General features: G+C 34.8%; 1 protein-coding gene across 4 annotated transcripts in view; it reads right to left on the reverse strand.

The window, feature by feature from the left end:
- Positions 1 to 16,031, reverse strand: part of Ptbp3 (polypyrimidine tract binding protein 3) — a 92,672-nt gene that overhangs the window by 48,228 nt on the left and 28,413 nt on the right. For 2 of the 4 annotated variants that reach the window (XM_026391135.2, XM_026391132.2), the window contains 2 exons: positions 15,499 to 15,583; positions 234 to 403 (listed from right to left, as the gene is read on the reverse strand). In XM_026391135.2, the coding sequence (XP_026246920.1) occupies positions 234 to 403; positions 15,499 to 15,532 (204 nt within the window). In that variant the 5' untranslated portion in view covers positions 15,533 to 15,583. Of the gene's footprint in view, positions 1 to 233; positions 404 to 15,498; positions 15,584 to 16,031 lie in introns of those variants that run through there. The other 2 variants (XM_026391133.2, XM_077797076.1) reach the window with 2 other exon arrangements.

Raw genomic sequence — 16,031 nt, forward strand, 5'->3', positions numbered from 1 at the left:
AAATACAAAAATATTTCTTGTTAGGAAGGAAAATGTTTATAAATCAACAAGTGGTAAATACTATTATTTTTGCATTAATATTTGTTGATTCCTGGTATACCAAAAAAAAAAAACGAAACTCTTCTACTTTAAAAATTAATGATCATAAAATTTAGAAAATAAGAAAAGTTGAAAAATTATCTGTAATACACCCAGAGATAATCATTCTGTGTTACTCTTTAAATATTACATACCTGGCTTTTTCCTTTCAACATCAAAAGATTAGTTACTTTGCCAAATGGTAGACCTAATGATATGACCTCTGCTTCGGTGACATCACATGGAATTTTGCGAAGATGGAGAACACGGGAAGGTGAACAGGGAGGTCTATCTCCTTTAAATTTCTTGTTGTCATTCCCATTAGCTAAAAAACAAGATTTTTAAAAATTACTAAAACTAATATGGTTGCTATACTACATCAACTATATTGTCATAATTGATCCTCTAGAGGTTTAGAATGTGAAATTCAGAAAACTATAGGCATTGATGGGGGGGAGAGAAGAATGGGAAACAAAATCAACCACATTTCTATGAGTCTTTTTTCTAGTTTTTTTTTTCCACTGTGAATATTAAGCCATTTATTTATTTTTCCAACTCTTTATATCTAAAGACAGCATCTAACTAAGCTGCCCTAACTGGCCTGGAACTTCAGATTCTCTTCCCTCAGTCTCTTGAGTGGCTAAGATTACAGGTATGCTCCCTGACTTCATCTTTAACTTCAAGAAAAAGTATTAATATAAATGAAATACATCATTTCAAATACAGTCATGCGCCACATAATGATGATTCTTCTGTCAAGAAATGGACCACATACAGGCTAATGATCTCATAAGATTATAAGGGAGCTAAAATATCTCTATCACCTAGTGACATTTTAACACAATCCATTATTCATGATTGTAATGATGCTGGTGTAAACAAACCTACTGTGCTTCCAGTCATGTAAAAGTATATCACATACTATTACATACAGTAGACAATACTTGTAAAATAAATGACTTACTGATTTACATAGATTACAATTTTATCATCATTTAGGGGTATACTCTTTATACTTACAAAAACAAAAACAAAAAGTTAACTGTAAAACAGCCACAGGCAGGTCTTTTAGAAAGTATTCTAGAAGAAGGCACTGTTATCATGAGATGAAGGTTCCATGTTACTACACATGAAGACCTTTCAGTGGGACAAGATGTGGAAGTGGAAGACAATGAAATTGAAGATCCTGACCCTTACATTAAGTAAAATAAAAACTTTTTAAAAATATGAAAATCCCATCATAAGTAAATTAAGAAAAATATTTTTGTACAGCTAAACAATGGGCCTATACAGTCAATCAAAAGCTTTTTTAAAAAAGCTAAAATTTATAAAGAAAATGTTATGGTAATCTAAGGTTAATTTATTATTGAAAAAAAAAATTTTTTTTTTTTTTACATATTTGGCAGACCCTAAATGTACCATGTTCACAAAGGTACATTAGTGTACAATAATGTCTTAGGCCTTTACATTCACTTTTTACTCACTGATTCATTCAGAGCACCTTCAGACCCGCAATCTCCATTTGGGATAAATGCCCTAAACATCTTTTCTATGTTTAGGAACAGAAATACCATTGTATTACAAATGCCTGTAGGATTCAGTATAGTAATAGTGCTATACATATTTGTAGCTGAAGGCAGAAGCTATTTCCACTGGCAGGTGGGGTCTGCTGAAACTGCAGGTATCTGCATCTGAGATACATGCTGTAGCTCTTAATGACAGGCTATGCCTTCCAGTGTTGAAACAGACCCCAGCAGCTCACTATCGATTTCTTCTTTCTAGGTTCTTGTGAATTTGAAGAATGAAATCCACAGACAAGGATGAGTGAGTATAATAGAATTTATTCAAGTATATGTAGAAAAAGAACTCCTGCAGGACCAAAGAAGACCAGACAGGGATTGCCACCTAAGTGTTAGTCTAGTAGTTTATAGAGTAAAGAGCACTTGGGTCAATGCTACTGGTCCAAATTTATGCTAATTAAATTTTGGAAAAGTATTAATGCTGTTGGTTAACTCTTGAGTCAGAACTTCCATTCAAGTCTGTTCCACTTCCGCTTTTTCATAGCTCATCTGTAATCCCAGGCTCAGGGATCTAGAAGAGGTGCCAGGTGGGCATGCCCTGGCTTGCCCCAGCTAGCATGGCAGTCTCAGGACCTGTGAGCCAGAACCTGTGCTTCCCACCAGCACAGCAATCCACCAGGGTTGTAGCTCTACCACCAATTCTGGAAAAGATTATTGGGCTGGCTGTGTGGCTAGGCAGCTAGGGGTCATGTCATAATCTCCATTCAGGGAAAGGGCCCTATACAAGTATATCTTTTCTATGTTCAGGTACACAATACTATTGTGCTACAAATGCCTGCAGTATTCAGTACTGTAATGTGCTACACATATTTGTAGCTAAAGATAATGAGCTAAACCATATATCCTAGGTATGTAGTAAGTAACCTATACCATGTAGATCTGTGTAAGTATACACACTATGACATTCCCTTAATAATGATGAAATAGCCTATAATGCATTTCTCTGAAAGCATCCCCATTTTAATTAGGGTACTTCTAAATACTCAAATTTTTGTTATGAATAGAGAACAATATTTATGGCTTTAAAATTTTTTTCTAATTTGTTCAATATTTATAAACAAATAACTATACAATAAATTTTAGGAAAGATTATGAAAAAAATTTATATTTATCACATCTAAGATCTGAATTTGAGCTGTTTATGAAAATTAGACTCATTTCTTAGGCATTAAAAGTTTTATTAATTTATTATTTAATTCATTTATTGATATATAATAATCCTATTCATTATTACAGTAGTTCGTTTATTTTTTGGTATTTGGGATTGAACCCAGGAGTGCTTTATCAGTGAGCTAAGTCCACAGCCCTTTTTATTTTTTGTTTTGAGAAAGGCTCTTCCTAACTTATTAAATTGTTGAGGCTGCCCTTGAACTTGTGACCCTCCTGCCTCAGCCTTTCAAACTGCTCATATTATACGCATACACTACTACTCTGGATTCATTATTACAGTAAATCTTAACATAAGTGCCACCTTGTCAAAGATGCACAGTTTCAACACCATACCAGACTTACTTCATCAGAAAGTTCAGGGCTGGTACCCAGCCTTCTACATTTAAAAATGTCCTCCATGTAATTATGATTCACTCTGAAGTTTGTAAAATGCTGCTATAAAATAAATTCATTATCCTAGCACATAGCTAAGTTTTGTTTAAATCCTATTGGTTTGAACATTGACATAAGTAGAACTGACAAGCCTGTAAGGAATACTAAAGTTTATGTAGATAAGATTCAGAATTTTTTTCCAGAAATAGCATCATGTAAGACTTCATATAAATTATTTAAAAGCCAAAAGTTCCACCACAATGCTTTATAATAAAAATGCCATATTTTTCACTATTTGGAGGAAAAATTTCTTTTCAAACACCTGCGAATACCTTTTTTCTAATGAAAGAATAATATCTGTGATCCTAAATTTAAAAATTTCATGAGAACCACATAAAAATCATATACGATAGATTGGACCCACATGTATGGCACAGAACTCAATGTGTTCACAGCACTTGCTCCCAAATTCTCTCTGTAAATGTATGTAGCATCTTATCCAGCACCAACACTATTTATTCTTAGTAGTCCATATAGTCTTCATATAGTAAATGCGGCAGTCAGATTATGAATGAGACTCAAACATTTTTATATCAATTAATCTGGGAACAAAGGATTCCTTCTCCTCTATTTCATCAATTACCAAGAAATTCACCTTTTTCTCCTCAAAAATCACCACTGATTATATGCTTCCATTTTCTTTTTTCTTTTTATATTTTTTTTTTAGTTGATGGACCTTTATTTTATTTATTTGTATGTGGTGCATTGTATGTGGAGAATCGAACCCAGTGCCTCACACATGCTAGGCAAGCGTGCTACCACTGAGCCACAACCCCAGCCCCAACTTGCATTTTCACTCGCAATATCACCAACCTCACCTTTTGATCTTGTCTTATTTCCTGTGAGCGCAGTCCCATGTTCCTAGGATTCAGTATCACATCAACCTAACTCAAAGAGTTTATCATGTCTTAACCTATTCTAGAAACTGACAAGTTTCCAAATACCAATACATGTCCTTTAGTTTGCAGTGTTTAAAAACTGCCTCATTAGAGTCTCAAAAATATCATTATAGTCTAAAGTTAGTTTTTTTAAACCACAAAAACCTCAAAGTATGTCTTAAAATTCCTAAAAAAAAAACTACGTAACTTGACACTGACACTGAAATTTTTCAAAGTATGAGCAGGCTTATGTGGATTAACAATAACAACAAAAGAACAATGTGAAGGAATATTTTTTTTTTTAATTCTAAGTGTCTCTCAATGTCATTATTTGGCAAAATTGGGAAAATGCTCAAAATTAATTGAAAATGTTATCATATGAAATCTAAAAAAGATGTCTAAGTCATTTAGATCATCAGAAAAAGTTTGTATCTGAAGATTTGATAATTTCAAAATGGAGAATGTATGTAATTATAGCCATAATTAAGAAAAGCCAACAAGAAACAAGGAAATTTTAATCCACCAAGCACACAAATTTGAAGAATTATTCTCTGTACAAGAGAATAGATACAATTTTAATATGAAAGTAAGCATTTGAAAAACTTGTATATTTTGTTGCATTCTGTCAGAAAACATACTGAAAACTATCAAATGCATACTACATGTTAGTCATGTTCTGAAAGAGTTATGTGGAAGTGTTTTTTTTTGAATTCATATATTCTTACTTCAAAACTGGATATTACAAAACTGGAGGAATTTGTCAGGAAAACTACCTTAGATGTTATGGATTTTTTTTTTAACAATTAAATTTATGAGGGTATACTTTTAGATATAATAAAAATCCATCCACATCTTAAGTGTAGATTTTGATGAGTTCTGACATGTGTATACCAATATGACAACCACAAAAATTAAGATGTAGGATATTACCATCAAATATCCCAAAATGTTTCCTAAAGACATTTTGCAGTTTGTAGGCCTTCCAAAGTCCCCAGACCCAGATAATCTGACTCTATTCTGTTTAATTAATCTAAACGTCCATCATTTGCCACTACCACATTTCCTTGATTTCTAAAGTTTTATAACAATTCTTGAAATCAGGTTCTTTTTTAAAAATATTTTTTAGTTATTGATGGACCTTTTTTTTATTTATTTGTATGTGGTGCTGAGACTCAAACCCAGTGCCTCATGCATGCTAGGCAAGCACGCTATCACTGAGCCACAACCCCAGCCCTGAAATCAGGTTCTTATTTCAGAAAAATTCACATCTTAACAATTTTAGTCATCCAAACTACAAATATCCCAGGATCTCTGCCTCCCAAATAGATGGAATTATAGGCATATGCCACCACATTCAACATAAGAAATTACTACTAAACCCTAATAACATACATAATATTAAAAGACTAATAAAGCCATTTCCACCCTCATCATCTGAGATAAAAGCTAAAACTCAGTGTTAGCAAAATACCTTAAAAAACTTAAAGGAGAGCTGGGATTGTGGCTCAGCAGTAGAGCTGATTGCCTAGCATGGGCGGGACCCGGGTTTGATCCTCAGCACCACATAAAAATAAAGGCATTGTCTTGTGTCCATCTACACCTAAAAAATAAATATTAAAAAAAAAAAAAAACCTCAAAGGAGGCAAGATTTATTTTGGCTTCGGGTTTAAGAGGTTTCAGTCCATAGTCAGCTGGCCTAATTGCTATGTGCCTGTGGTGAGACAGAACATCATAGTAGGGAGGGTATACAGGAACAAAGCTGTTCACCTCATGTTGGCTGCAAAAGCAAAGAGAAAGAGACAGAAGAGTCCAGGGACAAGATATTGCCTTCAAAGGCATGCTCCTAAAGACCTACTTCCTCCAAATAGGCCCTACCACCCACAGTTTCACTACCTTCCAATAATTCATTAAGCTATGAATTTATCAATGAATTACTCCATTAATGATGTTAAAGCCCTCATGGTCTGATCACTTCTCCAAAGCCCCATATCTGAGCATTGCTACATTGGGGACTAAGCCTTCAACAAATGAACATTTCAGGGACATTATAGATCCAAATCATAACAAACTCCTTCAGGCAGTAGGATAGAAGAAAGGGAAAATAGTATAACCATGCAGAGATACCACAGAAGTCCCATGTAATACATCTATTTTTATCTCATTAGCCAGGACTAAACCATATGATCATATCCAGCTATAAGACAGAAAAGTATAGTTATTTAATCTGGGTGGCAAGTACCCAAAGAAGGGCTGGGGATGTGGCTCAAGCGGTAGCACTCTTGCCTGGCGTGCGTGCGGCCCGGGTTCAATCCTCAGCACCACATACCAACAAAGATATTGTGACCGCCGAGAACTAAAAAATAAATATTAAAAATTCTCTCTCTCTCTCTAAAAAAAAAAAAGGATGTTGTGTCTGCCGAAAACTAAACAAAAAATAAATATTAAAATTCTCTCTCTCTCTAAAAAAAAAAAAAAAAGTATCCAAAGAAAAATTAGCAATCTGTTACTAAACAGAATGAAAATAATAATACTGGGATATACCATAAACAATGTCTGCTTTTAATTCCTAATATTACATTTAAAAATAGCATTTGGATTAATGAAGTATGAAACTTATGCAAAGCTGTCACTGGAGTTAAAATAACATCTTTAACATCTTTAAAAAAAAAAAAAAAAAAACTCAATAAGATAACATCTATGGGCTGGGGATGTGGCTCAAGCCGTAGCGCGCTCGCCTGGCATGTGTGCGGCCCGGGTTCGATCCTCAGCACCACATACAAAGATGTTGCGTCTGCTGAAAACTGAAAAATAAATATCAAAAATTAAAAAAAAAAAAAATAACATCTAAAAATGTGGACTCACATATAATTATCCCAGATGGAAAGCAATACCACACCAAAAAAAAAAAAAAATCAACATTTTACATTAATATATGAATTAACCTAAGTCAAATCAGAACCCCTAAGAGAGAATGGGGATTCTATCTTAGAACTACATGACATAATTTAAAGCTCAAAGAATGATAAGTCCACAATAAGCTAAGATAAATTTTAAAGGAGTATAAATAACACCTAAATAGAATAACCATAGGTCCTAGTGTGCCTGAAACAGTCACTACTTGGCACCAATATTCTATCACCCTGTACTGCTTAAAGTGCAATTTTTATTTTAACCTTCCAATTTCTGTCATAGCCTCATCTACTAGTTTATAAACCACTTAGAAAGGTTAAATCTGAGACCGGAGGAGGAAGTCCGCCCCGACCCGAGTGCTAGCCGAGTGCTAGTCCGGAGGAAGCCCATCAACCCTTAAAACCCATCAAAGCGGGTGTGGCTACCAGCACAGTTCTGCGGCTGATCCAGGTACCTGATCCAGGTACCCGGTTTCCAACTCCCCCACCCTTAGCTGCGATAACTCAAAATATTTCCCACAAGCTTTTGGGGGTTGTAGCTATCAACACAAAACAACAACTGTACAGGCACCTGGTTTCTACCTCAGAGACTAGAGTAGGGAAGATACAGGTGGAAACTCATTTCCTTTCACACTGGCTATACCCACCACCCTGAATACAGAGGCTCAAGCTAGGAATAGACAACGCCACCTACTGGAAGCAAGGAAAACAGTGTTCTGAGAGACTTTTTTTTCTCTTTATTTCTTTTATTCTCTCTCTTCCACAACTTCAGCATATGTGAAACCAAAAACTGTGCATGAACAACCGAATTATCAAAGTAATATAATATAGAGGAATTGCATATACCCCACCTCCATCCCATTTTTTTTATTTCTTACTTCCCTTTTCCTTCTCTTATTTCTCTTCTTCGTTGTTATTTTTTTTTCTTCTTTTTTTTAAATTCGTATTCTCTCTATCCCACTTTCAACCTCCTAACTTTTGCTATCTATACATAGGGTAACTATCTAAATAGATAGGAGGTTGAGTCTATACATTCTTCCATAAATTACCAGTCTAGTGGTTAGAGTTCTCCAAAGGTGCTAAGTTAGTTTAACCTCATACCCTCACTCCTTTCCCTCTAAGTATAACATCCTTCGTCTGAAATTAAGTTCTCTATATGCCACCAGATATGGTACGCCTTTTATGAAACTAATGAATATATTCTTAAGTAATAATTAAAACCAATATCTATAGTCTTAGAATCTAACTATAAATGTATTAATAATGAAAACTTGTGCTTAGATAATGTACTGTTGATATTGGGATCTGTTAACATTGTCTTTCTCCGCAAAAGAGGGATTTTGGAGCTATACAAGAACAATACAAATATATAAGGGGAAAAACATTAGCACAACAGTTTCACAAAGCTAGAAATAATCATGAGCAGTATGAAAAGACAAGGAAAGAAAGGACCACAAACAATACAGGTCAATTCAACATTAGATGAGGTAATATCTGAAGCTGATGGAATGTCAGACAAAGAGTTCAGGATATACATGCTTAGGATGATCTGGAGTCTCAAGGAAGACATTATACATCAAATTCAGACAATGAAAAATCACTTTGACAATGAATTACATAAACAAATCCAAGAAGCAAAAGATCAACTTTATAGGGAGATAGAGGATATAAAAAACAAACAAACAGAAATCCTGGAAATGCAGGAAACAATAAACCAAATTAAAAAAACAAATGAAAGTATTACCAGCAGAGTAGAACACTTAGAAGATAGAACTTCAGACAACGAAGACAAAGTTTTTCAACTTGAAAAGAACATAGACAGCTCAGTGAGAATGTTAAGAAATCATGAGCAGAACATACAAGAATTATGGGATAACATCAAGAAACCAAACCTAAGAGTTATTGGGATACAAGAGGGTACAGAGGTCCAAACCAAGGGAATGAGCAATCTATTCAATGAAATAATACTAGAAAACTTCCCAGACTTAAAGAATGAAAAAGAAATCCAAATACTAGAAGCCTACAGGACACCGAATGTACAAAATCATAAGAGATCCACACCAAGAAACATAATAATGAAGATGCCCAACATACAGAATAAGGAGAGAATCTTAAAAGCCACAAGAGAGAGGAAGCAGATTACATTTAGGGGTAAACCAATCAGGAAAACTGCTGATCTTTCAACACAGACTCTGAAAGCTAGAAGATCCTGGAACAACATATTTCAAACGCTGAAAGAAAAAGGGTTCCAACCAAGAATCATGTATCCAGCAAAATTAAGCTTCGGGATTGAAGATAAAATAAAAATCTTCCACGATAAACAAAAGTTAAAAGAATTTGCAGCTAGAAAACCAGCTCTTCAAAACATCCTTGGCAAAACATTACAGGAAGAGGAAATGAAAAATAACAATGAAAACCAACAGCGGGAGGTAGTACAGTAAAGGAAAAACTAAGCCTAGAGGAAAAACAAATCATGTTAAGTATCATACATAACCAAATATGGCTGAAAATACAAACCATATCTCAATAGTAACCCTAAATGTTAATGGCTTAAATGCATCAATCAAAAGACATAGGCTAGTAGAATGGATTTAAAAAAGATCCAACAATATGCTGCCTACAGAAGACTCATCTGATAGGAAAAGACATACACAGACTGAAGGTGAAAGGTTGGGAAAAATCATATCACTCATTACGGACCTCGGAAGCAAGCAGGGGTGTCCATACTTGTATCAAATAAAATAGACTTCAAGCCAAAGTTAATCAAAAGGGATAAACAAGGACACTACATACTGCTCAAGGGAACCATACACCAACAAGACTTGACGATCATTAATATATATGCCCCAAACAATGGTGCAGCTATGTTCATCAAACAAACTCTTCTCAAGTTCAAGAGTCTAATAGACCACCATACAATAATCACGGGAGACTTCAACACACTCTCTCACCACTGGACAGATCTTCCAAACAAAAGTTGAATAAAGAAACCATAGAGCTCAATAATACAATTAATAATTTAGACTTAATTGATATATACAGAATATACCACCCAACATCAAGCAGATACACTTTCTTCTCAGCAGCACATGGATCCTTCTCAAAAATAGACCATATATTATGTCACAGGGTAAATCTTAGCAATTACAAAGGAGTTGAGATACTACCATGCATTTTATCTGATCATAATGGAATGAAATTGGGAATCAATAATAAAATGAGAAAGGAAAAATCCTACATCACATGGAGATTAAACAATATGCTACTGAATGAACAAAGGGTTACAGAAGACATCAAAGAGGAAATTAAAAAATTCTTAGAAGTAAACGAAAACTCAGACACAACATATCGAAATCTCTGGGACACTATGAAAGCAGTACTAAGAGGAAAATTCATTTCATGGAGTTCATTCTTTAAAAGAAAGAAAAGCCAACAAATAAATGACCTTAAAGAAGAACTAATACCAATACTCCACAATCTATTTCAGGAGATAGAAAAAGAGGGAGAACTTCCAAATTCACTCTATGAGGCCAATATCACCCTGATTCCCAAACCAGATAAAGACACCTCAAAGAAAGAAAACTACAGACCAATATCCCTAATGAATTTAGATGCAAAAATCCTCAATAAAATTCTGGCAAATCGTATACAAAAACATATCAAAAAGATCGTGCACCATGATCAAGTAGGATTCATCCCTGGGATGCAAGGCTGTTTCAATATACGGAAATCAATAAACGTTATTCACCACATCAATAGACTTAAAGATAAGAACCATATGATCATCTCGATAGACGCAGAAAAAGCATTCGACAAAGTACAGCATCCCTTCATGTTCAAAACATTAGAAAAACTAGGGATAACAGGAACTTACCTCAACATTGTAAAAGCTATATATGCTAAGCCTCAGGCTAGCATCATTCTAAATGGAAAAAAACTGAAGGCATTCCCTCTAAAATCTGGAACAAGACAGGGATGCCCTCTCTCACCACTTCTATTCAATATAGTTCTCGAAATACTGGCCAGAGCAATTAGACAGACAAAAGAAATTAAAGGCATTAAGATAGGAAAAGAAGAACTTAATTATCACTATTTTCGGATGATATGATTTTAAAAGAAGATCTTAGAAGATGGAAAAATATACCCTGTTCATGGATAGGCAGAACTAACATCATCAAAATGGCGATATTACCAAAAGTTCTCTATAGGTTTAATGCAATGCCAATCAAAATCCCAACAGCATTTCTTGTAGAAATAGATAAAGCAATCATGAAATTCATATGGAAAAATAAAAGACCCAGAATAGCAAAAGCAATTCTAAGCAAGAAGTGTGAATCAGGAGGTGTAGCGATACCAGATTTCAAACTGTACTACAGAGCAATAATAACAAAAACAGCATGGTACTGGTACCAAAACAGGCGGGTGGACCAATGGTATAGAATAGAGGACACAGAGACTAATCCACAAAATTACAACTATCTTATATTCAATAAAGGGGCTAAAAGCATGCAATGGAGGAAGGACAGCATCTTCAACAAATGGTGCTGGGAAAACTGGAAATCCATATGCAACAAAATGAAACTGAATCCCCTTCTCTCGCCATGCATAAAAGTTAACTCAAAATGGATCAAGGACCTTGATATCAAATCAGAGACTATGCATCTGATAGAAGAAAAGGTTGGCTCCGATTTACATATTGTGGGGTCAGGCTCCAAATTCCTTAATAGGACACCCATAGCACAAGAGTTAATAACTAGAATCAACAAATGGGACTTACTTAAACTAAAAAGTTTTTTCTCAGCAAGAGAAACAATAAGAGAGGCAAACAGGGAGCCTACATCATGGGAACAAATGTTTACTCCTCACACTTCAGATAGAGCCCTAATATCCAGAGTATACAAAGAACTCAAAAAATTAAACAATAAGAAAACAAATAACCCAATCAACAATGGGCCAAAGACCTGAACAGACACTTCTCAGAGGAGGACATACAATCAATCAACAAGTACATGAAAAAATGCTCACCATCTCTAGCAGTCGAGAAATGCAAATCAAAACCACCCTAAGATACCATCTCACTCCAGTAAGATTGGCAGCCATTATGAAGTCAAACAACAACAAGTGCTGGTGAGGATGTAGGGAAAAGGGTACTCTTGTACATTGCTGGTGGGACTGCCAATTGGTGCGGCCAATATGGAAAGCAGTATGGGGATTCCTGGGAAAGCTCGGAATGGAACCACCATTTGACCCAGCTATTGCCCTTCTCGTACTATTCCCTGAAGACCTTAAAAGAGGGATACTGCCACATTGATGTTCACAGCAGCACAATTCACAATAGCTAGACTGTGGAACCAACCCTGATGCCCCTCAATAGATGAATGGATAAAAAAAAATGTGGCATTTATACACAATGGCGTACTATGCAGCACTAAAAAATGACAAAATCATGGAATTTGCAGGGAAATGGATGGCATTAGAGCACATTATGCTAAGTGAAGCTAGCCAATCCCTAAAAAACAAATGCCAAATGTCTTCTTTGATATAATGAGAGCAACCAAGAACAGAACAGGGAGGAAGAGCAGGAGGAAAAGATTAACATTAAATAGAGTCATGAGGTGGGAGGGAAAGGGAGAGAAAAGGGAAATTGCATGGAAATGGAAGGAGACCCTCATTGTTATACAAAATTACATATAAGAGGTTGTGAAGGGAATGGGAAAAAAAATAAGGAGAGAAATGAACTACAGTAGATGGGGTAGAGAGAGAAGATGGGAGGGGAGGGGAGGGGGACAGTAGAGGATAGGAAAGGTAGCAGAATACAATAGTTACTATTATGGCATTATGTAAAAATGTGGATGTGTAACCGATATGATTCTGCAATCTATTTAATGTTTTGAATAACCAATAAAAAAAAAAGAAAGGTTAAATCTGAAAGTCAACCATTAACAAGCTAAATCTTTTCACAACTTTCTCATTGACAATATACAGGACTTTGAAGTTGTTCTACTGTTAGCTCAATTAATACACTTTGCAAACAGCTAAATTATATTAGTTTTATCATTATGTACTAACATTAGAATATCAGTTATTACCCAGTACTGGTTTTGGGGTCCTTTAGAAGGAATTAAAATTAGGTTTCTTAGGATTTATGCTATTTAAATTAAAAATATGTGACATTAATAAAAATTAAGCTTAAAAGTTCAACATTAAAGACAACATTTTTGGAGATAATAAAAAAATATAAACTTTGGTGTAATACCACACCAAATGAGTCATGGTAAAAACACAATTATTACTGAAAATCTTACAGGGCAGACATGTACTTGCAAATCGTTTGGTGCAAACCTAATTCCTGTTTCCAAACAAGCAATAATCTACCAAATGAAACAAACGACAGTTGTCAAATTTTACAAAATACTTTTAAATTGGTCTTTAGATTATCTGCAAAATTTTTGTGATGAAGACTATATTAAATAAAAAAAGCCCTTCTCTAAGATAGTATACATGGCTCTCATTTTGCTACACATTATTGATCACATCTTTAAAATGTTTTCATCTTTGAAGAATTAAGTGTCTTGCAAATCCATTAAACTCCAAAATCATCAGGTTTTTAAGCTTTTATAAAATTACAAATATTAGAAAACATTACAAAAATATTTTAAAGTACACTAAAAATCATGTTAAAAAAATTTTTTTTTTCAAATGTCAACAGTCACTAGGGAACTGAAAGAGTGGTAGGCCCACAAGTCAACAATAAAATATCCAGGGGTAAGAGAAAACAGCACTTCCAAATTTTAAAGCTTTGAGTTTCTTAAAGTCAAGAAGCTGTAATTCCAGTGGCTTGGGAGGCTGAGGCAGGAGGATCTCCAGTTTAAAAGCCAGTCTCAGCAAAAGCGAGGTGCTAAGTAACTCAGTGAGATCCTGTCTCTAAATAAAATACAAAATAGGGCTGGGGATGTGGCTCAGTGGTTGAGTGGAATCCCCGGTATCTCTACTCCACACCAATAAAGAAGCTAGACTCGTGTGCAGGGGGAGGAAAAGAACTTCAGAAAAGTGAGCCCCTTAGAAGACTATATCCTCAGTGGAAAGCGAAATAAAATCATAATTCCATATACCAGATATATTTAACAAGGAAGTCTACCTATTCAGGTATTTTGATGGGAAAATTATAAATGTTTGGATTCTGAATTTTCTCTTCCTTTCTTAGAAAGGAATTCCCCAAAGCAACAAACACATTAGAAGACGTTAGATGCTGATGATACAGTGGCTAACCTAGCAAAGCAAACACAAAATTACCCCAGAGATTTTCATAGAAGAAAACAATAAATCAACTAAAGACTCTCCCACAACCAAAAACTTTGACTCACACAAAGAAAAGAACATAGCATCAGCGAACACTAACATATATTATATAGAAAATAGGAATGTTAGTACCCCTAAGAACCCCATAATTGTAAAATCTGAAGTTATAAAAAGTCTAAAGCTGGGCTGAGATTGTGGCTAAGTGGTAGAGCACTTACCTAGCATGTGAGGCACAGGGTTTGATTTTCAGCACCACATACACATAAATAAAATAAAGGTCCGTCAACAACGAAAAAATATTTTTGAAAGTCTTTTAAAGTTATATATTTGGGGGTTAGGAATGCAGCTCACTGGTATAGCTCTTGCCTCTGGAATGCACAAAGCTCTTGGTTGATACCAAGCACCTCCACTTCTCTATTTGATGTTCCACAGGAACCTCAAACTCAATATATACAAATCTGAACCTACTATGTTCTTCTATATTCTCTGACAGAAATGAACAGCACACCACTCATCTAATTATCAAAGTCCAACTCTAAGAGCCTAGAAGTCATTGATAGAATCCCTTAAACATTCAATTAATTACCAATTACTGTCAATTTTACCTTCTACAAGTTCTCCAATGCCGCAGTCTGGGCACAATTCAGGAGCCACTTGTGAAAAGAAACAAACTTTATTTTTAGAACCACACACACCAAACAAAATAGCTCCTCAGGAAAAACCTTCAGAGCCCAACTGCTACCACCGGCTTCCCACAAGCCTCTCCACCTCCCCCCTCCTCTTGCTCTTGAGGCCGATTGGCTGGGTCGCATGGGCGGAGCCAAAAAAGTCCCCCAATGAGCAGCAGCTCTTTCGCTCAGTAGTTCTGGATCACAAACATCAATGATAGTTTCATCACAACTATGTAATACAAATCAATAAAAAAGGAATTATCAAATTAGATTCAAAGGAATCCTTAAAACTTAAAGAGAGCTATAACTGGTGATTTCATCTACATAAACAGAACAGTATCTCAATACAACAAATTTTTAGTTTATATTATATTATAAACAGTATCACTTCAACATGTTCATAAGATGAGCAAAATAGGAACACTATAAAAAATTAAAACCCATAAAAATAAAATATTTGGAAAAGAAAATTAAAACTTACCATACACACCTGTAGAAGAAGTAGAATTGTTCATGGTAGAAGATCCGTTAATAATACCAGAAGAAAGAAGTTCATCAGACCCCCGCTGAAAAGCAAAACCAATCATCAATTAATGAAATAGGTTTTAGATAATGGTTTATATTTACTACTAAAAATATTAAGAGCTAATTAACTTAATATTTTAGTATGAAGACATTTAGAAATTCTTGAGCATCACAAAATCTAAAGTTTGGAAGTGAACTGTAGGATAAGGAAAAATTATAACATATTCACATGACTAATAATAGCTTTTAAAAAAAACTGCCATTGCAAAAATGGGAGTATAATCTTTCAACCATTTTTCCCCCAAAATCCAGTTCCCCAGGAAGTGTTACTTTAGTACTAAACTGTATTTAGGTGGTTGCGTTCTGACATTCTTTTTATAATATATATAAACATTCAAGTAATTTTTGTTGCCCTCCTTAGAATCCTGATTTTTCAATACCTATATTTTTTAAATAGAACTCAAAATACAATTTATTTCTATATTGAAC

This window comes from Urocitellus parryii, chromosome 4, assembly GCF_045843805.1.
Source record: "Urocitellus parryii isolate mUroPar1 chromosome 4, mUroPar1.hap1, whole genome shotgun sequence".
NCBI classification, from domain to species: Eukaryota; Metazoa; Chordata; class Mammalia; order Rodentia; family Sciuridae; genus Urocitellus; species Urocitellus parryii.